Source organism: Ammospiza nelsoni, chromosome 25, assembly GCF_027579445.1.
Source record: "Ammospiza nelsoni isolate bAmmNel1 chromosome 25, bAmmNel1.pri, whole genome shotgun sequence".
NCBI classification, from domain to species: Eukaryota; Metazoa; Chordata; class Aves; order Passeriformes; family Passerellidae; genus Ammospiza; species Ammospiza nelsoni.
The window spans coordinates 422,780-449,643 of NC_080657.1; the positions used below are offsets into that span (position 1 = coordinate 422,780).

At 60.1% G+C, this 26,864-nt stretch overlaps 1 protein-coding gene across 1 annotated transcript; it reads left to right on the forward strand.

The window, feature by feature from the left end:
* The first annotated feature begins 1,863 nt into the window (after positions 1 to 1,863).
* SLC9A1 (solute carrier family 9 member A1) lies at positions 1,864 to 26,573 on the forward strand. The gene is made up of 12 exons (XM_059488777.1): positions 1,864 to 2,191; positions 18,267 to 18,727; positions 20,288 to 20,538; positions 21,114 to 21,331; positions 21,763 to 21,965; positions 22,184 to 22,273; positions 22,607 to 22,677; positions 22,826 to 22,999; positions 23,107 to 23,221; positions 23,573 to 23,674; positions 23,951 to 24,023; positions 24,675 to 26,573. Exons 1-12 carry the CDS (start codon positions 1,864 to 1,866, stop codon positions 24,995 to 24,997), a joined length of 2,409 nt encoding a protein of 802 aa, XP_059344760.1. The 3' UTR covers positions 24,998 to 26,573.
* The last annotated feature ends 291 nt before the right edge of the window (positions 26,574 to 26,864 follow it).

Genomic DNA, 26,864 nt, shown 5'->3' on the forward strand with positions numbered 1-26,864 from the left:
CAAAAGGTATTTTTAATTATTATTATTAATTTTAAAAGGAATTTCAATAATGTATTTTAAAATTAATAATAATTTAAAATTATTTTAAATTATTTCAACAATAATTTTAAAAGTCACCAGTTTGCTGGCGACTTTCCTGTCTCCTTTTCTATCCTCAGCCTACACAGAAGAAAAAAGGGAATTCAGTGTAAAACCCCCACAACACGCACACAAAGTTCAATTTCACACCCTGTGCCACAGTTAGGATGTCCCAGGGTGAAGATGCAGTTTCACAGACACGGATCTTACCCTGTAAAGTGCTTTGTCCTGCAGACACCTGGAGCTGGACTGGGATTTGTCTGCAGGTTAAAACAGGCCAGAGCAAGGAAATCTCCACTTGGCCAAGAACCTGCACCAACCCAAATCTTTTGGAGCATTTCCAGCTGTTCTGTACCTGCTCTGCTTCCAGGAACTGCCTCTGGAGGCCAAGCAGCCCCCGGGGTTTTGCCCACATCACCAGCTCAGGCTTCTCACCCAGATATGACTAAGCCCTTCAGAACGAGAAACGCTCAGGGTTTCTTGCCTAATTGCTAAAACAGATTAATCTGGCTGCCCAGCACACAGCCAAACGGAAAAGAGGAATTGACACACCTAGCGTGTTCCTGCTGGGGCTGATGATGTGCTTTAATTGATGGGTCACGTTTGGGGATGATTTTCCATGCTGCTCCCCTCCTGCCCTCCCTATTCCCTGCATCCTCTGACCACTAGCGCTTTGGGAGGATGAAATCAAGAGTGTAGCTGGTGCAAACCAGCAAACGTCACCTTCAAAGCTCGAGGCTCAGCTGCCACGTGCCATGGCAAGGGCCCATGCACTTCTCACAAGAATTAAGGGCTGCATCTTTACCAAAAGGCGCCTCAGCTCCTAAAGTTTGGGCAGCAAAGCAGGTTTGGGTTGTTCTGGTCACACACATGTGACAGCCAGGGTGCTGGAGGAGAGCCAAGAAATCAGGGAGGCTGAGCCGGCCGCGGTGCCAGCGGCCCCCCCAGGCTGCTCCAGAGGTTTCAGTGGAGCCTTATCAGATTTCCTGGTGACTCAGAGCGAGCGAGCGAGCGAGCGGTCACCGGGGAGAAGGGCACGGGCTCGGCTGTGCCCTGGGAGCTGTGCCCGTGCCCCGTGCCCCGTGGCCGGTCCCGCAGGGTGCCTGGGCACCCCTGTCCCTGCCAGCCCCGGTGCGCGGTGCAGAGCCCCCCGTGCCCCCACATCCCGCTGTCCTGCTGTGCTCCGGCACCCGGACCGTGCTTTGGGGCTTGGATTCCCGCACAGCTCCGCTCCCTGCGCGGCCCCTGCTGCGCTTCCCCCCGAGCCAGCCTTGCAGAGCGCCCTCTGCCCCCGGTGCCCTCGGCCCCTGCATCCCCTTCCCCTGCTTCCTCTGCCCCTGCACCCACCTTCCGCCCCCTCCCACCCTTTTCCTTTTCCTTTTCCCCTTCCCTTCCTTCCCTCTCCCATCAGCGCCCCCAGCTCCCTTTCTCCCCTCTTATCCCCCTGTCCGCTCCCCTCGCACAGCCCCGCTGCGCTCCCGGCCCCGGCCCCGAGTCCATCCCCATCCTCATCCCATCCCCATCCCCATCCCAGCCCCATCCCAGCCCCATCCCATCCCTTCCCCTCCCTCCCCGCCGCTCCCCGCCCCGCTCCCGCCTCCCGCTGCCGGCGCCGCCCCGCCGGTGCCTCCCTGGGCCGCGTCCCGCCCGCCGTGTGGGCCGAGCCCGGCGCCGCGGCCGGCCCAGCTCCGCTCGGGCTGTGGCGGGGCGGCTCCAGCGCTCGCCGCCGCGGCGGCCCCGCCGCCCCCCGCCCGCGCCCCTCGCCCCTCGGGCCTCGCCGCCGCCATGGGCGCCGCGGCCCTGCGCGCCCTGCCCTGGGCGCTGCTGCTGCTGGGGCCGCTGCTGCCCGGGCAGGTCCTGCAGGCCAACCCCATGCTCACCTCCGAGGACCAGCCCGCGCCGCTGCCCGGCGGCGCCGTGCCCGGCTTCACCGCCGCGCCGCCCGCCGCGCCCGAGGAGATCCACCCGCTCAAGGAGCAGCCGGCCAACGGCTCGGCCGAGGGGCACGCCAAGCACCGCAAAGCCTTCCCGGTCATCGGCATCGACTACACGCACGTCCGCATCCCCTTCGAGATCTCCCTCTGGATCCTCCTGGCCTGCCTCATGAAGCTGGGTAGGTGGGCGGCGCGGTGGGGGCGTCCGTGGGAAAGGGCCTGCGGAGGGCCTGGAGAAGGAGGGACCCCCGGGCAAATGGGACAGAGACCCCCAGGCATCACAAAGAGCGACCCTCGTGAGCATCTGCCCCGAGAGACCCGCCGAGCATCCCGGGCGGGACCCCCGGGCATCCCAGGGCAGGACCCCCCAACCGGGTGGGACAGACACCCCCAGCCACCCCAGGGAGTGGCTCCTGAGAGCATCCCGAGGAGCGACATCCTAGGGAGAGATCCTCTGGACATCCCAGGGTGGGATCACCCCAGACATCCCAGTGCAAAATCCGCCGCACATCTTCCGCAGAGCTCCCAGGCCGGCTGGGCCGGGGTGGGCACTGCTCTCCCCGCGACCTTGGCTCTCTGTCCTGGGCCTGGTGGACAGCAGCATCCCGGTCCCTCCACTCCCACCTGGGACCGGCCTGGGCATGCTGCTGACCCTGCTTGGACCAGGTCTGCTCTCCTGCCTGTGACACCCAGGGAGGAAGCGCCCCGTTTGCTCACTTCCTCCCTAACCACAGATGCTTTCTGTAACCTTGGAGAAGTCCCTCAGAAGCCTCCCGGTGCCCGGCCTCCCCTTCCTCCCCCTCCGCAGCAGCAGAGCGGGGCGGCTTTGCCTGCGCTGCATGCACAGCGTCCCGAGATTCCTGCATTAAAGAGAGCGGCTGGGGCTGGAAAAGGCACCTGCTGGGATGAGCCCGGGATGCCCCGCTCCGGGAGAGCATCAGAGCATCCCTCTGCCGGGGCGGGGGCTGTTGACAAAGTGTTTTCCAAACTTCTGCAGCTGGATCAATAGCAGCCGAATTAGCCCAAACTGTGACGCGGTGGATGGAGCCTGCTGTGCTGTCCCCGGCAGTGCAGAGGTTGAGCTGGCCCTGCTCCCATCCCTGGTGATACAGCCAGGGGCACAGGTGGAGTGTTTGCCTTGGAGCAGGTGAGGAGGGAAGGGTGCTCTGTGCTCCTTCGTTTTGCTCCTCAGTTGCCATCAGTGGTTTGATAACACTCATTTATGGGGTGCTGCAGCTTGCTGAGGGAAATCTTGCTTTAGGAGCTTTCTAAAGCTGGTTGCTGTTGTAAACTGTGCCCTGTCCTGGTCTGGAGGGCTCTGAGAGACCCCCAGGACTCAGATCCTTCCTGCCCAGCTGCTCCTCACATACCCCATCCCCTTGCCGGCCCGCTGAGCGTGCGTGGGCAGGTGCAGCCCCATTCCCACAGTGCCTCCCGAGCGCTTTATTTACGTGCAGGTGGAGGAGTGAGAGCACTTCGGACCCGCAGGCTTGTCTGGGAGACAGGCAGTGAGGGCAGGCTGGAGCCAGGTGGGCTTTGTGCCTTCCTGGCGTTGCCCAAAGCACCTGGGGTGGAAGGTGCCTCTGCCTGGGGAGGCAGGGCTCCCTTCGCAGGGCTCCCTTCGCTGTGGCACTGCGCCTTCAGCGCTGCTCCCGGAGCAGGGAGTGATGAAATCAGGAATATCTGTGCGGAAGCTGGAGCAGAAAGGAGGGGCCAATGGCCCGCGGGCCTGCTGGGGAAAGCTGGCAAACAGCAGGGCGAGCAGAGCTCAGGGGATGGAGGGGACACCCAGCACCCTGTGCCACTGCTGCTGTGAGGAGGGGACACCCAGCAGCCTGTGTCACTGATGCTGTGAGGAGGGGACACCCAGCACTGTCACTGCTGCCATGGGGAGGGGACACCCAGCAGCCTGTGTCACTGATGCTGTGACGAGGGAACACCCAGCAGCCTGTGCCACTGCTGCCATGAGGAGCTGACACCCAGCACTCTGTGTCACTGCTGCTGTGAGGAGGGGACACCCAGCACTGTCACTGCTGCCATGGGGAGGGGACACCCAGCAGCCTGTGTCACTGATGCTGTGAGGAGGGGACACCCAGCAGCCTGTGCCACTGCTGCCATGAGGAGCTGACACCCAGCACCCTGTGTCACTGATGCTGTGAGGAGGGGACACCCAGCACTGTCACTGCTGCCATGGGCAGCTGACACCCAGCACCCTGTGTCACTGATGCTGATGTGGGGAGCTAACACCCAGCACTCGGTGTCACTGCTGCTGTGAGGAGGGGACACCCAGCACTCTGTCAGAGTGCTGTGGGAGCTGCTCCTGCCTCCCTTGCCCGCAGCCAGGGCTCCGTGGTGCTGCTGCTGCAGGAAAAGTTGTGGCTGTCGGCTGTCAGCTCTTTGATGCTGTACAAGTCTTATGCAAGACTGCGTGTTTCGAGGGGGGTATTTGAGGAGAGGCTGCCCTGCAAGTCTGGCAGAGGTGGCACGTGCTGTGCAGAGCTCCAGAGGTGTTGGGTATGCCAGAATCCACACCTCAGCTTGCCCTCAGCTGTGGCAGGGCCTTGGCACAGGGCGGTCCCGGGACACCCCTTTCCTTGGCCTCCTTTCCTCGTTTTGCATTCTTGTCGTGCTGCCTTGGCAGGTAATTCCCCAGCTGCAGGTACAGCTCCCTGTGTTTGTGAGCAGCCAAAACCCTCTCACTGCTCTGCGTCCCTCTCCCAGCCCCATCCTTCCTGCCCTGCATCACGGGGTGCTGTTCAGCAGCAGCAAAATAGGCTTTTTCCACGCAGGGATGGCTCTTACACAGCTGGGCACTGCTGGCAGCCCAGCCTGGAATGGCAGGATGGGGCTCACACGGCCCTGGCTCCCTACACCAGACAGGGTCTGCAGCATCCCATTTCCAGCAAGGGAACGAGGGGAATGATAAATAGAACAGGATTTTGTGCTTCCTCCTTCTCCTCACAGTCAGTGTGCATTATTGATGCATCGGGGTGATCCTGAGGGGACCAGCATCATCTCTTTCCAAGAACAGGAATTCCCAGGGTGTGGGCTGTGCATGACAGCTCAGCACCTCCTGCGTGTCCCCCTCCAGCCCCACAGTTCTCCTTGCTGGCTGAAGCTGCCGAATGAGCCACAAGTTGCTCCAAAAGTGAGTCTTCAGCCCTGTGAGTCACTGCAGGGTGTCACCCACCCTCGGGCAGTGCAGGGTGACCACGTTGAGGAGCCCAGGAATACTCCCAGGGCTCTGCTCTGCAGCCTGACCTTGTCCTGTTGCTCAGCTTCCCCCTTTTGCTCCTGATGCTTTACACAGCTCTTCAGACTGAAATGCATCCAGGGGATTTGTCCTTTCTCCAGCAGCTCTCACTGTGGGTTTGTTTGGGGAATCAGAGGTGTGAGCTGAGCCCTTCCCCTTTGCTGCACATTTTGTGAAGTGCCTCAGAGGAGTTGGTTTGTGGAGGATCCCTCGCCGGGCAGGGCACAGGGGATGTGTGTCCCCAGCGTGTCCTGCAGGCGTGGGCTGTTCCTGCTGTGTTAATCCCCCTGCAGAAGGGGAAGCTGCTGCTGGCTGCTTTGCTTAATACTCACATGATATTTTGGGCTGAGTAGGGGAAGAGGGAGCGAGGGGCAGCTACAACCATGTGCAGATCAGGTCTGGTGGTGGCCTGGCTTTGCCAGGAGAAGCCTTTGCAGCTGCAGGTTGCAGCCAGACGTTGTCCCAACCTGTTGTACTGTTGCAGAAGGCCAGACCTTCCCAAAACAGCCCGGTCAGGAGCTCCCTGTGCCCTTCTCCAAGGTTTGCAGGGGTGTTGTAAGGCTCCTTCACACCGTGCCCAGGGAGAGGTTGGTGAGCTGAGGGGATTCCCTGCAGGAAAATCTGCTCTCCTCTCTGAGGATTGACCTTTCAGCTCACGTGGCTCCCAGAGACATTGAGGGGAATTCAAGTTGAACTGTAAATACGTCCTCGTTTCAGGGGAAAGGGAAGGAGTGAGTCAGGAATGTAAATAACAGATTGTGGTCAGCTTTGCTGGCTGTGCTGGGCCCAGCAGGCAGAGCTTTGTGGTGAGCACCAGCTCCCACCCACCCTGGAGGAGAGCTGGGGCTACCTGTGCCCTGGCACAGCTTGCCCAGAGCAGCTGTGGCTGCCCCATCTCTGGAAGTGTCCAGGGCCAGGCTGGACAGGGCTTGGAGCACCTGGGACAGGGGAAGGTGCCCTGCCCATGGTGAGAGGTGTGGAACTGGATGGGCTTTGAGGTCCCTGGGATATGGGGGGTGTGCAACTGGGTGGGCTTTGAGGTCCCTTCCCACCCAGACCATTCCATGATTCTGTGACTCCTGGTGCCCACCAAGCTGCTCTATCACTTCCCTCCTCTGCAGGAGAAACCAGGATGGAAAAATCCTCATGCATCAAGGTAAAGGCAGTTTAATAAAGCAGAAGCAAAGGTCACGTGCGGAAACAAAGGGAAACAAAAGATTTATTCTCTACTTCCCATCAGCAGATGATGTCCAGTCACTTCCTGGGAAGTTCCTTCAGAAGCAGGGTGGCTGCTCCGGAAAGCAAATGTCCTGATTAGAGCTGCCCACCCTCTCTTCCTCTGTTGCCTTTGCTTGATGTGATGTGTGATATCCCCGGGGTCAGTGTGGGACAGTCCCAGCAGTGTCCCCTCCCAGCCCCAGCTCCTGCTGGGGGTCAGTGTGGGGCAGCTTTGGTGTTATCAGCCCCCTCCAGCCAGCACGGAGGGCTGTGGGGCAGAGGGGCTCAGCCGAGCCAGAGCCAGGCCGTGGGGACATCCCTCCCTGTGTCCCCATGGCAGGGACCATGCTTGCAGCTGAGCTCCTTCACTCGCCACTGCTGCTCACTGTGACAGTCACTGAGTCACTGCTGTGCCTCTCCTTCCCCCTTGGCAGCCCTGCTGTGTCTGGGAGAGAGGATGTGAGCCCAACAGGCCAAATACCAACACGTTCTGCTGCCACCCCACAAACCAGCCCGAGTCACCTGCAGGGCTCTCCCTGCCCCTCCTCAGCGAGTGACAGCTGCCAGCGCCAGCCTGGCACTCACAGGACTGTCCCCACCCTGTGCCTGTTGGGCTGGTGTAAAACGAGCTGGGGACAGAGCTGTGCTCAGTGAGCAGAGCCCAGAGCTGTGCTGGGCTGGGTTGTGTGGGGACACGCTGGTGCCCTGGCAGGTTTGGTGTCACAGCTCAGCCCGCCATGCCAGCACAGCTCCTGTGTTTGGTGACACTGCTTTGAGAGCTCCAGTGCTGTGTGGGGACACGCTGGTGCCCTGGCGGGTTTGGTGTCACAGCTCAGCCCGCCATGCCAGCACAGCTCCTGTGTTTGGTGACACTGCTTTGAGAGCTCCAGTGCTCCCCAGCACTGCTGTGCCTGCAGAGGAGCAAGATTAGGGAAGGTCCCAGTGCCTGTGAGCTGGTGATAGGAGCTGGGAGAAGAAGGGCAGAACCTGACGGGTGCAGGTGGGGTTGTGGAACCCCACAGAGGCTCAGGGCATGGGGGTGGCTCCTGTGCCTGGAGGAAAAGAGACAATTTCAAAATTGCCACAGAAACGTTTGTGGAAGCTGGTGGCTGCTGGCTGGCAGCGAGATTTGGGTGCTAAAACTCTTGGGTGCTAAAACACTTGGGTGCTTTTCAAACGTTTTTATCAGCCCACATCCCTGCCCTGGAATCGTGGCTTTTGGAGGAGCCACCCCAAGGTTTTACAGAGCCCTGGGAGTGGAGGAACCTGAGATTCCTGTGGGCTGATAAGCAGGGTGGGAAACCTGCTGTGGTGGTGGCCCTGGATGGAAGAGCTGGATCTTGAGGCCAGACACAGCAGGAACACCCCAGAGCAAAGCCACTGGCATGGGGACACCTCTGCCGGTGCCACCTGCAAGGGAGGGAATGGCACAGCCAGGAAACGTTGCCAGAGGAGCTGTGCCCGGTGTGGGGAGTGCGTGTGTGCGACTCCCCAGGTGTGCTGGGGTCACCTCTGTGGCCCTGGTGCACCCCAGGTGTGCTCCGTGGGCACGGATGGCCCTGCTGGGCTGGGGGAAGGGGCTGTTCCTGCTGGATCCTGGCCCTGGCTTATCCAGGTTCCCTCTCTGGGCCAGAGGCAAATGTTTGTCTCATTCCTGGTTGCAGTGTTTGTCCTACAACCTGGCTTATCTCTGCTGGCTGCAGACACGGGGTGGTGAGAGCTTGGGGATCACCCCAGTGTCCCCCCTTGTCCCAGGGAGCTGGGCTTGGGGAGAGGCTGTTCAGAAAGGATTTTGGAGTGCTGCTGCAGCTGGTGCACACAAGTGTAAATTGTCGTGACGATGAATTTAAACAGTCTCTTCCAATGCAGACTTGTTGCATTCCCACTTCCTTGTTGGGGGATGATCTAAACATGCTCTGGCTCCCTTTTCCCCTGCTTTGCCATCTCAGAGAAAACAGCCACAGCATTTATTTTTTCCTCTGTGATCTGCCCGTTGCTGGTGTCTGAGCTAAAAAACATCCAAACTGTTCCCTCCATGGATCTGAGAAAACCATTAGTTTAATTATGGTTGGAAGAGTGAAGGATTCCTGCTGTGCGGTGCGGGACGGTGATGGAGTGCGGAAAGCAGCACAGGTCTGTAATCACAGCCATTCCTCCCTGGCGAGCCCTGATGTCCATTAAGGCAGGATCACACCCCGTGGCAGCCTTGCCTCTGCTCCCTGCAGGGACCCTGCTGCCCGTGGCAGCTTCTGGGCCTCAGGGCCCTCAGGAACCAAAGCTTTTGTTTCCTCCCATTTACCAGCAAAGGCCTGGAGACCTGGTGCTGGGGTCAGGGCTGGGCTGGCTTCCCACACAGGCTGGGGATGGAATTTGGGGTGTGGGTGCTGCACGTGCTGGGGCAGCCAGGGCCCAGCTTGGTGCTGGGCTGGCTCTCAGGAGGTGCCAGGTGCTGGCCTGGCTCTCAGGGACGTGCCATGGAGCTGGCCTGGCTCTCAGGAGATGCCATGGAGCTGGCCTGGCTCTCAGGACGTGCCATGGAGCTGGCCTGGCTCTCAGGACATGCCATGGAGCTGGCCTGGCTCTCAGGGACGTGCCATGGAGCTGGCCTGGCTCTCAGGACGTGCCATGGAGCTGTTCCTGCCCTGAGCCCTGCAGCTGACCCAGGCTGGCTTGTGGGGTGGCAGCAGAACGTGTTGATCCTTGGCCTGTTTGGTGCCCATCCTTTGTCCCAAACTGCCCAATCCCCCAACCACAGCTTGCCCACCGTACCCAGAGATGCTGGGGTTCCCTTGGGAATTACTGGGGTGGAGGACAAGGCTTTTGTCTGCAATTAATGCAGCTGAACAGTTTCCTTTGGGGTTTGAGGGTTGCACATGGGAGAAGGGAAATGCAGGTGGTGGTGCAGGGCAGAGGGTCGTTCCTGGGGTGTCAATAATCCTGTGGCACACAGGGACTGCAGCCCCTCTGTGCAGACGAGACACAGATATCTCTCTAGCACTTGTACTCACCAGATGCTCATTAGACTTGCAAATAAATACTAATTTATCACAATCCTTCCCTTTTCCCTCCTGCAAGCCCTGGATTTGGCTGTAGGTGCAGGGCTGGTGGGGGCTCTGAGCCTGTCCCAGGATCATGCAGGGCCTGGTCCTTGGTGCAGCATCCTTGGAGCTGTGGGCACCAACAGTAATGGGCATGAATTGCTGCAGCTGCCTTGTAAACATTTGCTTTCTTTTTATTTTTTTTTTCTTCTGTTTTGGGTCCCCAAGGCCTAATTTGCTCAAATAAAACCCGAAATCCACACGGAATACTCTGTGGAAACACAGCCTTGCTGAGTGGAGCTGGAGCTGGGCTGCACCTCATCCCTGCACTGGGCTGCCTGAGTCAGCAGCAGCTTTCTCTCACCCATTGGGGCTCAAAACTGCCAGCGTGGGTTTGATGAAAACCTCAGTGAGATCAGGGCCAGACAGCTTCCAAGGGAGCAGCAGAGGAGCAGGAGATGGTTTGGGTTGAACCAAGTGTTGGTGGTTGAGTCTCTCACTGCACTGAGGTCCCACCATCTGTTCCCCGTGGTGCTGGATATCTCAGGGACCACTCTGATTCCACAGTGCCTTCCAGCTGTGTGTTAACCTTGTCGTGTTCTGTTCTTTGGCTCTTTTCTGGGGCAGCAGAGCTCGTGTGTTCCTGCTTGGGAAGGAGGAAACCAAAGTGAAAGCTCAGCAGAACGGGCGTGCACACACTCGTTGCTGCCTGTTTGCCAGAAGGGGCAGGATCCAGGCTGAGCCTTGCTTGGAGTGGGGCAGAGAGATGAATCTGGAGGTGTGTCACCTCTGGGGGTACAGAAATGGTGGTGTGTCACCTGTGGAGATACAGAAATCTGGTGGTGTCTCACCTCTGGGGGTACAGAAATCTGGTGTCACATCACCCCTGTCTCTTGGGGCTCCTTCCCAGACCCTGCCTGCGTAAGAAGGGCACGGCTGAGGCTCGTTTGAAGTTGGGCTGGTGTTTTGAGTGGAAAGTTTAGGAATGCAAAGTACTTTTTTAGTCAGAGAGACTAAAGAGAACGCACAGATTTTCTCGGGTTGCCCAGGAGTGACTCACAAACATCTCAGCATCCGAGGTCTTTGTCTCCAGAGAGTTGCAATGCAATCGACCTCCAGGGACAGCACTTAAATCCCACTGAACAGAGGGAAATAATTCCCCTCTCTTGTGCAAGACACACACTTGCAGAGCAGACACCCGTGGCAGCAGTTTATTCCCAGTGCCTGGAATTATTCTGCATTTTGGAGTCACGACATGCTCAATCCTAATGACGGCTTTGGAGAGAAGGCAGCTTCCCACCCCACTGCTGGAGGTTTTACAGCAGACACCCCAGGGGCACAGATTTAAGCACATGCAGGCCTTTGAAGAGAAGAGCTGGTGTTTCCAGCCCTGTTGGTGCCTCGGTTTCCCTTGGGAACGCTTTTCCCACAGCATCCCATCGTGGCTGGGATGGAGTTGTAAGGCTGGGGTGGTGCTGAAGGCTCGGATGGTGTCTCTGAGTGCTGGGATGGTGCTGGAAGGCTGGGGTGGTGCTGAAGGCTGGGATGCTGTCTCAGAGTGCGGGGATGCTGTCTCTGTACTGGGGCAGAGGTGACAGTGGCCGTCGCTGGCGCTGGCTCCGGACGCGCTGCTGGCGTGTGCTGAGAGTGGTGTCACTCTGTCTGGGCTTGCAAAGCCCGGCAGCAATCAGTGCTAATTGCAATTACCGCCTCCCCGCTGTCCGAGTGGAGACCAACAGGTTGTTTCCTGAAAAGCTTTTGTTTGTCTTTCCTGCCCGTGTTCCTGGTAGGAAGTCTGCCCTTCCTGGGAAGGGCGGCTGGCATCGCCCTGCGGGGGACTGTGTCTGTGCTCACCTCAGGCTGGCTCAGGTTTGGCTCTCCCCAGGGCTTCCAGGGTCAGCAGGAGCTGGGCATTAAATGCAGTGTGCTGTGGCTGAGGGTCAGGAGCTGGGAGAGCAGCTGGAGCCTTGTTTTGGGTGACCAGGCTCTGTCTGTTTGCATCCCCCTGCTCCAGAGCCTCCATCTGCATCCAGCAGTGTGAAGGTTCCCTTTGCAGCACGCAGATGTTCGCTGGGAGCATTCTGTTCCAGAAATCCCCTGGCACTGACCCCTCCTAGCCCAGCTATTCGAGGCATCCAGCACCTTGTAGCAGCTGAAGGAATCTGGAAGAGCGTGGCTGCTGAGAGTGAGTTATGTTTAGCTCCTTGTCCCTTTCCCTGCAGCTAAAGAAGTTTTTCTAGACCCTAAACATCCTCAAAATGCACGAGTCCAGCTGCTGTCACTGTTCTGAAGGGTATACACCTGGATGAGGATGCTGTTATCCCGTAGAAAACTCACTTTTGCAGGGTAAACGAGCTGTGCCAGGAATTATAAATAAGCTTGCAGGCCTGGCTGCAAGCTGCACCCACCCATAGCTGGTGGGGAAGAGTCAAAGTGAGCCTGGAAGCAGCCACAGCAGAATCTGGGTGGCAGTTTGTCCCCGAGTGCCCCATGCCCAGCTGCTGCTGGGTGAGTGCCATGGGCTGCTGAGGAGTCACGGTCCCGCCCTGCAGAGCTGAGTGGAGCCTGCCCAGGGGCTCTGGGCAGGTTTGGTGGTTGCAGCTTGGTTTGGGAGTGGCTCTGAACCTGCCCATTCGAGGAATGCAGTCAGCAGGGTCGGGGCTACCGGGGAGCTCCAAACCTGCGCTGGTGTCCCAAAGCCCCCTGGGCTGGCTGAGCCTTGGGTCACAGGGCAGCTCCAGACCTGCAGAGGGGAGCAGGAGAGCTGCTCCGTGCACAGCTGTGCACAGCTGGGCCTGCAAGAGGATTTTTCCGCATGTGGTGGCACCGAGCCTTGAAGCCTCCTGTTGGTTCTGCGCATTCCTCACTGCTTGGAATGCTGCAGCCGTGGGGTGACAGTCCAAGGGTCTCGCAGTCTTTCATGGCAATTAGGTCTTTCTTAATATGTGCTTTCCTTGCAGAGTGTCCTTGCCTTCCCTTCTGGTGTGAAGGAGAAGCGTTATCTAAACACAGGACTGGAAATCGGGAGCTGTGGGTTCTCACACCAGCTCTGACGCCACTCACTTGGGGACGTGGGCAAGTCCATTTAATGTCTTTTGTCTCTCATTTCCTTTTTACAGCTGGGAGGAAATTAATACCAGCTCTGTAAAAGACTCCCAATTGATCTGTTAATTTCTTGTGAGTGCTTCAAGATAAAACCAGAGTACGTGCCCTTGCTGCTCTGAAAAAAAACCAGTGTTCAAGTGTTTGTGCTAAAGGCCTCTGTCCATGGATTGTTCCTCAGGGATGAAGGCTGCACCAGCCAGGCCTCCTGCTCTGGCTGTACCTTGAGGGCTCACCAAGCCATTCTCAGGGTCCTCCTGTGTGGAGCCAGCTCAGGCTGTGGCTTGTGGCTGCTTGGCTGAGCTGCCGCAAGGCTGGTTCCTGGCAGCGCCTGCTTTTTGTCCTGTGCCTTTCAGGTTTTGAGTCACCCCAGGGCTGGCCTGATGCTATCAGCCCTGTTTTATCTCCAGCAAAGCAGCAGGGTCCAGCGGGGTCACCTTCCCACACACACCTGGCCCAGGTGCTGGGGGCTGTACCAGGCACCCTGGGGCTCCTGTCACAGCAGCTCCTTCCTGGTGCCCTGGGCTGTTTGCTTTGGGTGGGAGAGAGGGGTAAAACCAGGGGCAGGTGGGTGGGGTGGGGCTGAGCAGGGTGTGCAGGCACAGGGCTGGTAATGTCACACCAAGGGGAAATACAACAGCCCTTTCCCCATCTGGCACGGCTCCTGATGGCTGTGGGCCGTGGCAGCATGGCTTTTGGGGATATTGTGTGCAATCCAGCTGGGCAGGGTCACGGCCAGGCTGTGCTGGGCACCCTGGGCAGGCAGACCTGGGGGCCAGCCCAGGGCTCCATCCCATCCCATCCCATCCCATCCCATCCCACCCCATCCCACTGATTCCATCCCATCCCATCCCATCCCATCCCATCCCATCCCATCCCATCCCATCCCATCCCATCCCATCCCATCCCACCCCATCCCACTGATTCCATCCCATCCCATCCCATCCCATCCCATCCCATCCCATCCCATCCCATCCCACGTGGATGCAGTGGATCCCCACTCCTGAAAATGCCTGGGGGCTGTGGGGCAGGGCTGATGCTGCCCTGAGCACCAGCCTGGTTGCCCACCCGAGTCTGGGGTGCAGCAGTGACCCCGAAACCAGGGCTGGGTGTTTTGCTTTTCCCTTCTGCCCGTGCTCGCTTTGCACGCTGTGCCCACAGCCAGGTTTGGAGGGTGGCTCTGTGGCCCTTGTGTGGGATCTGCATTTGCTCATGACTCACAAAAAGCAGCATAAATTAATTACCTTCCTGGTTCTTGGCTTTGCTTCGTAATTAGCGACAACAAAATAATGAGGCTTGAGTGAAACATTTGGTTTGTTCTGGAGGAAATTGTTGTGCTTAGAAGCACTTTCTGTACCTGTGCCTTAACACAAAAAACAAGAAGTCAACTTCTCACCAGGAAATGGCATTTTGGGGTGGAAAATCAACGCTTTTCCGTTCTGGACATTGGAGCCACTGGGTGCTTAAAAGGCTGCCCAGATCAACCCAAGCTGCTGAAACCAGCCCAGAAGGAGCTGCAGGGGAGCACTGGGGTGAGCTGCACCTGCATTAAACCCTGCCTGCTCCCTGGTGAAACAGAACAGGGTTTGGCAAAGCCCAGACTGCGTCATGGCCCCACATGTGCCCTCCCAGTGGGATGCTGTGGGGATCAGCCAGCTTGGGGCTCTGTGGGGCTGGGGTTTCAGGGCACGTGGTGGTGCTGGAGCTTGTGAGAGGCACTGAATGTAATTTAAGTGCAGTGGTTTTACCCCTTCTCCTGGCAGGGTGACACCAGCCGTGGCCTCGCTCTATTTATACGTGTAGAGCACCAGCTTTTTAATTCCTTTTGAGCAAGTTCAATTTTCATCCCCTTCCCTCGAGGCTCCCCATTGCATCTGGTGCAGCTCTCTCCGTTCTCCTTGTTCCTTGTCTTTGCTGCTGGATCCGGCTCCATTTTCCAAGGGAGAGCAGAGCAGAGACACCCTGAGATCCCTGCTGGAGCCACAGCACTCAGCAGAGCCTGGCTGGTCCCTGGGCAGGCCAGGGCAGAGAGGAATCCACTGTGGTTTTGTGAGGGATAAATGGAAGAAGCTGCAGCCCAGCTCTGGAGGGCTGGGATGGATTTTCCTCTGGGAGCCAGCTGCAAAATGTTGTGTCACTGCATTGCCATCCTCACAGGGCTTTAACCCTGCTGGGTCCTACCCCATCCTGGGCCTGCCCAAAGCGTGGGAAGGGCAGATCCCAGAGCTCCGCAGCCCCTGGAGCCCAGCCCAGCCCTCCTTCCCTCCCTGCTGCTCCTTCCACGCACAGAGAAGGGCACGGTGCTGAGTCACGGCTCCGTGCATCGCTTGTCCCCAGGGCTGGTGACACATGTGTGATTTTGGGGTTCAGCCAGCAGGGTGTCAGTGTGTGGGGCTCTCCGTGTGTCACACAGGAGTGTGGGAAGGTGAGCACACCTGCTGCACCTGGCCTTGCTGCTGCCTGCCCAGCCCGCAGGGTTATGGTGGCCCTTGGAGGGGCCCGCTGCTGTCAGACACTCGTGTCTGCTCCAGCCCTGCTCTCTGCAGTGTCCTTCAGAAGGGCAGCCCTTCTGAGCATGCCTGCTCTTCCCAGAGCAGCCAGCTCCACTCCCAGCCACGCTGCAGCCCAAACCAGCACCTGCCTGGGCTCCCCAGGGCTGGGAGAGCATCACCTGGGGGGCTTCACTGCCCCTTCCCAGACTGACCCTTCATGTACCACCAGAGCAGCATCCCCAGGGCTGGGAGAGCATCACCTGGGGGCTTCACTGCCCCTTGGACCCTTCATCCACCCCCTCCTTCCAGAGCAGCATCCCCAGGCTGGGAGAGCTCCTGGCCCTGGTTAATAATTGAGTGATTCCTCCTCTGCCTGCTGGAGCCTGCAGCTGCTGCAATGAGCCTGGCCAGGATGGGGGGTTTGTGTGAGCACTCTCCTTTCTCGCGCCTCCTCTGGGCTGACAGGATCCTCCTGGAAGCATCCTGGCTCTCATGCTGAGGCCGTGTCCCTGCGTGGGTGTTTGGGAATGTGGGGTGAAGCCTCAGGGGCATCCGGCTTAACCATGAACGTGCCGGGCCCTTCAGCTGTGCCTGTGCTCCCTTCCCTGCTCCCTCCTGTCCAGCAAATCCACTGACCCCAAAATAAAGACCAGAAATGCTCAGAAGCTGCAGAGCAACCTCTGTCAGAGCAGCTTTCCTTGCCCGAAATCTCTTTAATTGCAAGGATGGGATTTCCTCCAGATCTGCAAGTGCTCAGTCTGTGGTTGAAACTGGGGCTCCTGTCCCTGGTTCCTTTCTGCCCCGACCCAAGGAATTGCTGCCCACCAGTGTGTGCCCTGCTGGGCACGTGGCAGCTGGCTGTGTGGTGTGGGCAAGGAGCTGTTTTCACAGGAGCTGTTATCTCCTGCACTTCCTTCTCTGTGTTTGCTCAACCCCTCGGGGTTCATGTTTGACCCAACTGTCTTCTCTCCTTTAATGGCTCGGGTGTGTTTGATGCTGGTGAGAGGGAGCTGCTCCCATGGGGTTTGTTTTCCAAAGGAGGAAGCTTGGGTGGCTGTGCGTGCCCTGTGCTGGGGATTTAGGGATCAGGGGTCACATTATTATTATTTTATTGCTATTATTATTATTATTATTGTAATCTTTAATGCCATTATCAAGGCTTATTCCCCTTTCTGCTGCCCCTTGGCTGGGCATTGTCCTCTCCCAGCATCCTGCATAGCCTTCCTCATCTTCCAGGAGGGAAGTTGAGGAGGCACAGGGCTGGGATCAAAGCACTTCACCCTCGCCTGGCCTCGTCCTTCCCACCAGTCACCCCCAAGCATCCCAAGGTGGGATGCTGGCTCCCACCAACAGATGGGTACCAATGAGCTCTGGGATGCTCTAAAAGTACTGAGCGGAGCAAGCGGGGAGCAAAAAATGGCTGAGATTCAGTGAAATCAAAGACATAATTAAAATGCAGCCCGTGTAAGTGTATTTTTAGGGCCCCACAAAAAGGCTGTAAACCACTGAATTCCCATCAGCACACGAATGTTCCAGTTTAATGGAATCCTGGGGCCTGTGGGGAAGAAGTGAGAGATGCTTAATTGTCAGTGTTTGTGTTTTATTCATGATTGAACATACTTAGCAAGCAGAAACTGCCCTGCTGTCGGCTTCTCGCTGCTTGTGTGGCTTTAGGCCTTGCTCCAGCCAGAAACTGCCCGGTGTGCTGGAAGGGTCGGTGGCTCCCAGGGTTTGCATGAGCTGTGCGTGGAAAGGGGATTATCACTCCCCTCCCATGGGAGCTGCGTGCCAGGGCTGCCTTGGGGTGCCCAGAGCTTGTGTGGGCTCCAGGAGAGAGGGGAAATCCCATGGGGGTAAATCAGGGGCTGGGAAGTCCCTGAATGCAGGTGCACGGGGCTGGGGGTGCCTTGGGACAGGTTTTGGTGTTCCCAGCTCCTCCTGCCTCCCTTTGTGCCCATCAAGCTGTGTGCTGGGGGCAAAGCCAAGGCGGGCTGCTGCCAGCATCCCTGCAGCACCTGGGACCCTCTGGAGCAGCTGGAATGGCTCCTGGAGTGGTGAATCCTCTGGGTTCACTCAGGCTGGAGCCCGTTCCTGCAGCTCAGGGGGAATCTGGGGGCTGATCCTGCCCCAGGACCTGCATGGGGCTGGGGGCTGTGCTCCTCGGGGAGGGTCTGTGCACCTGAGGGTGTCTGCAAGGTGCAGGAGGGCTGAGCTGGCCGTGGCACAGGTGTGGCCCCTGCGGGCTCGGGGGGGATCTGGCTCCTGCTGGAGGGATGGAATCTGGTGTGGGATTGCTGCAGATGGCACGGCCGGCAGGAACGGCGGAACGCGGCATGCCAAGGCACGGCTCCTTAATTTAAACTGCTTCCCTTGCCAGGGAACAAATATGCCTTGCTTCAAAATAATAATGATGAAGGCTGGGAGGAGATGCAGGGAGCCCAGAACCCTCTGTGGGTGTTGGTGGGCTGGCAGGTGCCCGGCTGGGGTGCTGGGTGGGAATGTCATCCCAGCGGGTCAGGGCTGGCTCAGGGATTTGCCTTTGGGGTTGTGCTGGGGTTGGAACGGGGGAAATGTGTTCCCTGTCACCCTCACCCCAAGAATGCATCCTGTCCCTGCTGCAATCAGCTGTGTTAAACCTGCAGGAGGGAGAATTGCATCCTGGAATGCACCAGGCAGCAGCTCCCATCCACATCCCACAGTGCCCTGTGCCAGGGATGCCCGGGGATGGGGCTGGCCTGGCACACTGGGAACGGTGGGCAGGCTGCTGTCTGCTGGGAGGGAAATGCCACTGCCTGTGTGTGCCTGGGGGCAGTGCTGCAGTGGGGAGAGCTGGAGCAGGGACTGCTGTGTGGGGAGAGCTGCAGGGCTGTCACAGGCAGGGACACCTGCCATGGCCACCCTGGGGTCCACAGGGCATGTCCCAAGGGTGGCTGTCACCTGCTGCTGGGACTCTCAGGGTCCTGGCCTGAGACCAGCAGTACCACGGTCTGGTTAAGCTGCAGTTTCCACTTGACAGAGCGGGCCAGGAGGGGAAACTGAGGCACACGAGGAGTGCTGGGAACTGGTCCCTGGCTCTGGCAGGGGTGTCCCCTGCAGACAGCATCCTCCATTCCTGTACCCAGCGTGTCTCTCCCTCTCTCCCCCTCTCCAGGCTTCCACGTGATCCCCTCGGTGTCCAGCATTGTTCCCGAGAGCTGCCTGCTCATCGTGGTGGGCCTTCTGGTCGGGGGGCTCATCAAGGGGGTGGGTGAGAAGCCCCCCATCCTCAAGTCGGACATCTTCTTCCTGTTCCTGCTGCCCCCCATCATCCTGGACGCCGGCTACTTCCTGCCCCTGCGCCCCTTCACCGAGAACCTGGGCACCATCCTCATCTTCGCCGTGGTGGGCACGCTCTGGAACGCCTTTTTCCTGGGGGGGCTGATGTACGCCGTGTGCCAGCTGGGCGGGCCGGGCCTCAACCACATCGGCCTGCTGGCCAACCTGCTCTTCGGCAGCATCATCTCAGCCGTGGACCCCGTGGCCGTGCTGGCCGTCTTCGAGGAGATCCACATCAACGAGCTGCTGCACATCCTGGTCTTCGGGGAGTCGCTGCTCAACGACGCCGTCACCGTCGTGAGTGCCCTGGGGAACGGGGTTGGCTCATCCCAGGGTGGGGGCACCTGTCAGGGCCGTGCCAGCTGCCTCCTGGCGGCTCCGCCTGCACCAAACCGTGTCCAGGTGCAAAGCTAAAAGCAGAGCTTGAAACACTGCAGAGGTGGGTTGAGGTGGAGTGATGCTCTTGGAGGGCTGGGGAGGCAGAGGGCACCTGCCCGGTGAGCCTCCTGATGCCATGGGCTCTGGGAGTCTGCTCTCCTGGCTGGAATTGCTGTGTGCCCATCGGCCTCCTGATGCCATGGGCTTTGGGAATCTGCTCTCCTGGCTGGAGTCACTGCTGTGCCCGTGCCTGCCCTGCCAGGGGCAGCACGAGGGGCTGACCCTGGCTCAGGCAGAGCTGCCCTGTAGCTGCTGCTCTGTCTCTCCTTTCACATGGTCGCTGTCCTCCAGCTCCCAGGAGGTGGGAGGGCAGCACATCTGCCGTGCAAAGGGAGAACTGGAGGGGCTGAAGCCAGGTTGGAGGAGCTGAAGCCAGGCTGGAGGAGCTGAGGCCAGGCTGGCAGCCCCCCTGGATCACCCCCAGCCCCTCTGCAAGCAGCAGCTTTGCAGGGACCTTTGGGAGGTGGGGCCAGGCCTGCTCCCTTTCCAGAGGACATCACTGTCCAGGTGCTGGCTTGGCTGTCAGCGTGGCCTTCTCCTCTCTGCAGAGCTGACCTCTAAACTGACTCCTAGCCCACTGCTTTTTCCTGGCTCCTTTCCCACATCCCAGCTGTCCATTCCAGAGCTGGCTGCTCAGCCCCTGCTGACAAGGTTCCTGGTGACAAAGAACACTCTGTCCCACCACGGGGCTTTTTCCAGGCACTTGTCCCCCGTTTTTCAGCAGAGGGGTGCCTGCAGGGTCTGTGTCCCCACTCTCATCCCTGGGGAATGCCTTTGTGTGCCCCTGCCCCTGTCCCACCCAGGGCCTGGCCCCGGCAGGCAGGAGCTGGCCCCTCGCCCTCTGTTCCTGCTATTCCTGCAGGATGCCCTAAATCCTGTTCCCATCCTGACATGTGCTTTAACATCCCCACAGTGTCTGGGGGTGGGAGAAGCCAGCACAGCCCAGAGTCTTTCCCTCGGGTTTCCCTCAGCTGCAGAAGCCGCCTCAAGGGTTTGGGCTCTTCTCTGGGCTGGGCTGGCCAGGTGGGGCTTTGCTCTCCATGCATCTGTCAGGAGCCCCCTAGCCTGGATCTGTCCTTTCCTCCTCGTTGGGAAAACAGGAACGGGCTCTGGCTGCTGACCAAAGGCCCTCCTGGCGCAGCTGGAGAGCAGAGCTGTCCCAGACACATCTCTGTGTGTCCCTGTGGGCACCGAGGGCAGGGAGCTGGTACCCCTGGGTCTGTGTCTGGCACAGCAAAGCACCAGCAGCTGCATTTGGTGTGAGCCCTGGCCAAGCACCCGGCTTGGGGTCACCAGGCAGGGACACAGCTCAGCTCAGGTGTGCCACACTCCCTGGACAGGAGAGGTCTCCTCTGAGGTGAGGCTGTCCCCCCCTACCAGGGGGACAGTTTGAACCCTGCTCTCCTTTGTCCCTGCCAGGTCCTCTACCACCTGTTTGAGGAGTTTGCCAGCTTCGAGCAGGTGACCATCCTGGACATCATCCTCGGCTTCCTCAGCTTCTTCGTGGTGTCGCTGGGCGGGGTCCTGGTGGGCGTCATCTACGGCGTGATCGCCGCCTTCACGTCGCGCTTCACCTCGCACATCCGCGTCATCGAGCCGCTCTTCGTGTTCCTCTACAGCTACATGGCCTACCTGTCTGCCGAGCTCTTCCACCTGTCCGGCATCATGGCGTGAGTGCAGCGGGCAGGGAAGGGGAGCCCTCCTGTCCCTGGGACCCTCAGGGGTTTGTGGGGTGTGTGACCACAGTCCTGGCCTACCTGTCTGCCGAGCTCTTCCACCTGTCCGGCATCATGGCATGAGTGGGAAGGGGAGCCCTCCTGTCCCTTTGGCCTTTGGGGGTTTGAGGGGTGTGTGACCACAGTCCTGCCTGGCCCAGCATGGTCACTGCGTGCCCAGTGAGGCCCAGGGCTGTGTTTGGGCTGGGATATACAAGGAAGGACACCAGAGATGTGGGTCTGGGAGTTGTCCCACAGACCCCGGGGTGCTGGCAGCCTGTTCCTGTTCTCCCGGGCACACAGGAGCAGGCAGGGCCTGCTGAGCATTCAGGACACCGTGGGTTTGTGCTCCAGGGCTCACTCCTGCCCTGCCAAGGGAAGGACAAACCTCATGTTGCCTTGAATATTTGCTGGTGGTTCCTAATGCCTGTGCTGCCCTGGAGTTTGGTGTCACAGCACAGAATGCTGCTGCAGGGCCCGGGCCTGGGGCTGTCCCCATGGCTGGCTGAGGGCCCCAACCTCACCCCCAGGCTCATCGCTGCTGGTGTGGTCATGCGGCCCTATGTGGAAGCCAACATCTCCCACAAGTCCCACACCACCATCAAGTATTTCCTCAAGATGTGGAGCAGTGTGAGCGAGACCCTCATCTTCATCTTCCTGGGCGTCTCCACCGTGGCTGGTCACCACTACTGGAACTGGACCTTCGTCATCAGCACGCTCTTCTTCTGCCTCATCGCCAGGGTGTTGGGTGAGTGTCAGTGTGGTGGCAAAGCCCTCAGTGGTAAAAGAATCATGGCATGGTTTGGGTTGGAAGGGACCTTAAAGCCCATCTCGTTCCAGCTGCCATGGGCAGGGACACCTTCCACCATACCAGGCTGCTCCAAGCGCTGTCCAGCCTGGCCAGAGTGGGCACCTGGGTCATGGTGAACTCTCAGCCATGATGGTTTGTCTTGCAGAGGAGGCTGGAGATGCCTGGGTGGCACGGCTCCACCGTGGGCATCACCCGTGCTGGTGGTTGGTGCTGGGGAGATGGGGCTGAGGCCGTGGTGGTGCCAGACGTGGGGTGGAAGCTGCCGTGGGATGTTAAGATGAGCAGACAGCCCTGAGGGGCTGCAGGGTGGGCTCTTTGGGACTGGAGGGGGCCCTTGACCACTCCCCCAGGACTGTGCTGTCCCCCAGGTGTCCTCGTGCTCACCTGGTTCATCAACAAGTTCCGGATCGTGAAGCTGACGCCGAAGGACCAGTTCATCATCGCCTACGGGGGCCTGCGGGGCGCCATCGCCTTCTCGCTGGGCTACCTGCTGGACTACAAGCACTTCGGCATGAGGGACATGTTCCTCACGGCCATCATCACCGTCATCTTCTTCACCGTCTTCGTGCAGGTGGGTGGCACCCACCCAGGCTGTGCTTCCAGAGGGGAGGGGGCTCTCATGGCCGTGTGGAGAGTGGGAGCCCATCCCCACTCCGTCCCTACCCTGTCACTGCCCCGCGTCCCCAAAACGCTGCTCAGTGACACCGACAGCGGGTTGGCTTTGCTGAGCCCATCCCACCCCCACCACTGTGCCTCGGGCAGAGATGTAACCCCCCTGTCCCTCCCCAGGGCATGACCATCCGGCCCCTGGTGGATCTGCTGGCTGTGAAGAAGAAGCAGGAGACGAAGCGCTCCATCAACGAGGAGATCCACACGCAGGTAACGCGTGCTGCCTTAGCCCTCTGCTCTCCCTGCCTCTGCCACCTCTGTCACTGGGACCTGCCCCTAGATCAGAGCCCAAGGTAAGGGGGCAGAGCGAGGGCTCTCCCCGTCTGTGTCGTGCAGTGCCCGCTCTGACCCAGACCCCCAGTGCCTGTAGAGCCAAGCCCAGTTGTGTGGGTCCATCCTGCCCTCCCAAAGCCCATCCTGGACCCACAGCCCTGATTTTACACACCCTGAGTACCCTCCCCGTGTGTCAGTGTGGGTGTCAGGGGAGGGAAGGGGTGGGGAGGAGCCCTCCAAGTGGCTCACACCGTGGACCATCTCTTCCAGTTCTTGGATCACCTTCTGACGGGGATCGAGGATATCTGTGGTCACTATGGGCATCACCACTGGAAGGACAAGTGAGTAGGGAGGTTTGGTGGCTGGGGAAGGGTTTCAGTCACCACCCAGAAGGTTTCACAGCTCTGTGGGAGTGGGGAATGGGGAGTGGGAGTGGGCCAGGGCCAGGGCTGAGCTGTGTCTGCCCCTCCTGTGCCCCGTTCTGGGAAGGCTGAACCGCTTCAACAAGAAGTACGTGAAGAAGTGCCTGATCGCGGGGGAACGCTCCAAGGAGCCCCAGCTCATCGCCTTCTACCACAAGATGGAGATGAAGCAGGCCATCGAGCTGGTGGAGAGCGGGGGCATCGGCAAGATCCCCTCTGCCGTCTCCACCGTCTCCATCCAGTGAGTTCCCTGCCCTGGGCACCTCCCTGGCACCCTGAGTGCTCCCTGCCCTTGGGTGCTGTGTGGCCATGGTGGTCTGTGGCTCTGAACCCTGTCTGTCCGTGCAGGAACATCAACCCCCAGACCCTCCCTCTGGAGCGCGTCCTGCCGGCCCTGTCCAAGGACAAGGAGGAGGAGATCCGGAAAATCCTGCGCACGAACCTGCAGAAAACCAGGCAGAGGGTGAGGTGTCCCCTGGCACTGTGCGTGTCCCCTGCCCTGCTGTGCCTTGTGCTCCTGGCCTGACTCTTCTCCCCCAGGAGGCTTTTCCTCCTGGGATGGTGCTGGGGTACTCTGAGGGCCAGGCTGATTTGGTCAGTGGCTGAGCCCAGCCCTTAAACCCTCATTGGGCCAGGGTGGATCAGGATCAGGCATCCCATGGTGGCACAGAAGGGATGAGCCCTGAGTCTGCCTGGGCCTGCTCTGCCCACTGGTGGCTGTCCCATCCATCTCCAGGGAAAAAGGGGCTGTGACCTTTCTCTCCCTCTCCGTGTGGGATTTTAACCCATCTCCTTTTCCGGGATCTGTTCCCAGCTGCGCTCCTACAATCGGCACACGCTGGTGGCTGACCCCTACGAGGAGGCCTGGAACCAGATGCTCCTGAGGAGGCAGAAGGCCCGGCAGCTGGAGCAGAAGGTGCTGGGGAACACCAGGGTGGGCAGGATGGGGGCAAGGGGGGCTTCCTAGCCTGGGAGGGCGCAGGGAGGGGGCTGAGGTTGGATGCCAGAGGGGGACCCCGAGCCTTGGGGGTCCTGTGATTGCCCCAGGCCCCAAGAAAGTCCCTGGAGCAAGGCTGGGAGGATCTGTGCCTGTGTGCTCTGCGTCCCATTGCTGCTCCCTGCTCATCGCCGTGTCCAGTCCCCTACCCATCCCTGTGGCCGCGCTGCTGACGGTGCCTTGCTCCCGTTGCAGATGAACAACTACCTGACGGTGCCGGCGCACAAGGTGGACTCACCCACCATGTCCCGGGCTCGCATCGGCTCAGGTAGGTGGGAGGGGCTGCCGAGGAGCGGCACTGCCCTCACCTGGAGCCCTCGGAGCTGTCCTGCACCTCCGCAGCTCCCTGTGGCCCTCCAGCCCCGCTCGTCCCCGCCCTGCGCCCATCCAGCCCGGCCCAGAGCGTTGCTGCTCCGAGCAGAGGCACCCAGCTGGCTCCCAGCACAATTCCCTGGGAAGGCAGGTTGGGCAGTCCCTTTGCAGCCCAGCTCGCTCCATCCACGCAGCCACATCTCTGTCTGTGCCCCTACCCGGGCAGGTATCAGGACTGCTTAGCCCAGTACCTGTTGCCAGTGCATTCCCCGTTTGTCCCTGGCACATTCGCTTTGGCACCCGCGGTTCCCCCTGTCCTGTGCGTCCCTCCCGCTCCGGGTTCGGGGTGCCGGGTGTGCCGGGTGTGCCGGGTGTGCCGCGGCTGCCGAGCCCGCGGTCCATCGGCAGAGGGCAGCTTCGCCCTTCCCGATGGAGCCGGGCTGTCGGCAGCTCCGCTGGGCTGTGGAATGGGGAACAGGAGTTACACCGCTGAACTGGAGATCAGCGAGACAGCCCAGGCACCCCAGCCCCAAACACACATCTGGGGGGCATCGCCGGGGGTCCCTGAGACCCCCCCCCTCCCTGCCTGACCCCTCTGTGCCCCCAGACCCACTGGCCTACGAGCCCAAGGAGGACTCGGAGAACCTGCCCATCATCACCATCGACCCCGCCTCGCCGCAGTCCCCCGAGTCCGTGGACCTGATGAGCGAGGAGCCCAAGGGCTGCAGCGGCCTCCCGCCCTCGCCCGAGGAGGATGAGGAGGGGCTGGTGATGCGGGTGAAGGAGCCTTCCTCGCCGGGGACTGACGACGTCTTCACACCGGGGAACGGGGACAGCCCCAGCAACCAGCGCATGCTGCGGTGCCTGAGCGACCCCGGCCCGCGGCCCGAGCCCGAGGAGGGGGAGCCCTTCATCCCCAAGGGCCAGTAGCTGCTGGCACACGGCCTCCAAAGCGTTTCTCTCTCTCTGTTCATTCATTCGTTCTTTGCTCTCCGTTTTGGTTTCTTGTCACTACACACTGGGTTCAGCCAGGGGAGCCTGTCCTGGCTGGACTGGGATTGCCAGGACAGCTCTGCCCAGCGAGCCCTGGGCTGGCCCCAGCGAGCAGGGAAGGGGCCCCGGGATGCCCCGGGCTCCTTGGGCTGCGTGGCCTGGGGGCGACGGACGATTTTCCGCCCGGGATTGGGATTTGCAGGTGCCTCTCAGCCCCCGCGGGGCTCCCCGGAGGCGCCCACCCACTCAGGACCTGCGGCCGGCTCTGACCAGGGGTCTCCACAGTCACTCCCATGGCACAGCCCCCCTCTCCCCTCTTTGCCGTGCTTCACTGCCCCCTCGCCTTGCTCCGGAGCGGAGAGATGGGACAGCAGGAGCTGTCACGGGGCTGGCACGCACACACACACACACACAGACACACAGAGACACACGCACACATGCATGCACACACACACACACAGAGACACAGAGACACGCACACATGCATGCACACACACGCACACACAGAGACACAGACACACGCACACATGCATGCACACACACACACACACACAGAGACACGCGCACACATGCACGCACACACACAGACACACAGAGACACGCACACATGCACACACACACACACACACACACACACACACACACACTCTCACACACTCACACACTCCCCGTGCCCCCTCACCTCAGGCTCCTGCGCTGCTCCCTCGCCTTGGCAGCTCCCCCGTGGGCCCGGCTGTGCCTGGGATCCTCCCTCCTGGCCTCGCATTTCATGCCAGGTCTTTTCAGAGAAATACTCTAGAGCCATGCAGGGGGAAAGCTGGGACCCCCTCGCTTTGAGCAGCCTCTCCATCCCTCCTGGAACTGCTGTCACCTGTCCCGTGGGGACCCTCCCGGGGCCAGCCTCGGCCCCTCGCCCTGTGCCAGCGCGGCAGCGGCTGCTCCTTAACCAAAGACAGGCCCGGGGTGTGCCAGGGGGGTTGTTTGTCCCCCGGGGTGTGCCAGGGGGATTGCTTGTCCCCCTGCAGTGAGAGGAGCTGGGAGAGCCGAGTGCCAGCTCCCCCAGCCTGGGGACTCCTTGGATCCCAAAGGTTGGTGGCACGGGCACGACTGGGGGTGCCGGGGGCCCTGGAAGGACCCATCTTTCCCCAAGGCTTGGGAGGGATCGCTGGGCGTTCTGGTGGCTTGCAGCCCTCCCTGGCTCAGGGGTGCCCTGTGTCTGTCACCTTGTCCCCCACCTTGTGCCACCACGGGGCGCTCACCGCCCCTGCCCGGGACCCCCGGCCGCTGTCCCCTGCCCGTGCCGTGCCTTGCCACGCTCTGCCCGCTGCCTTGGTGGGCACCTGCCCCCCGTGCCACCCGCCCCACGCCCCGCTGGCACCCCCAGGGCCGGCGCCCGCGCCGCTGCCTGCGCCTGCCTGCTGCCCTGCTCTGTGTCCAGGAGGAAAGAAAAAAGCAATGGAAATTCTCTTGTATAAAAAGGAAAAAAAAAAAAAAAAACAAACCCACATGTAAAGAGATTCTTGGTTTTTATCATAAATATTCTAATAAATTAATGTTAATTTTTAGCGGGGGTTTTTCCAGCTGTTCGGGCTCCTGGTGCTGCCTCACGGTCCCAGCTGTCCCAGAGGAACAAGGTGGCTGTGACACTTTGTCCCCATCGTTGGCACGGAGAGTTTGCCTCTCACCCTGCTGCCTGGCTCAGGGACAGCTGGAGCCCCCTCCCAGGGGGAAATTTTCAGCTTTGGCAAAGACAGGGGCTCAAGAGAGGCTCCCAAATCCCTCCCTGGAGCTGTGTGCTGTGAGG

What these genes read in the sequence shown, in the direction of transcription:
- SLC9A1 (XM_059488777.1), top strand. Translation starts at nt 1,864, where the DNA reads ATGGGCGCCGCGGCCCTGCGCGCCCTGCCCTGGGCGCTGCTGCTGCTG. An exon ending in GTCTCCACCGTCTCCATCCA is followed by an intron (nt 23,000 to 23,106) that starts GTGAGTTCCCTG and finishes CTGTCCGTGCAG; the next exon opens with GAACATCAACCCCCAGACCC. An exon ending in CCCGGCAGCTGGAGCAGAAG is followed by an intron (nt 23,675 to 23,950) that starts GTGCTGGGGAAC and finishes CTCCCGTTGCAG; the next exon opens with ATGAACAACTACCTGACGGT.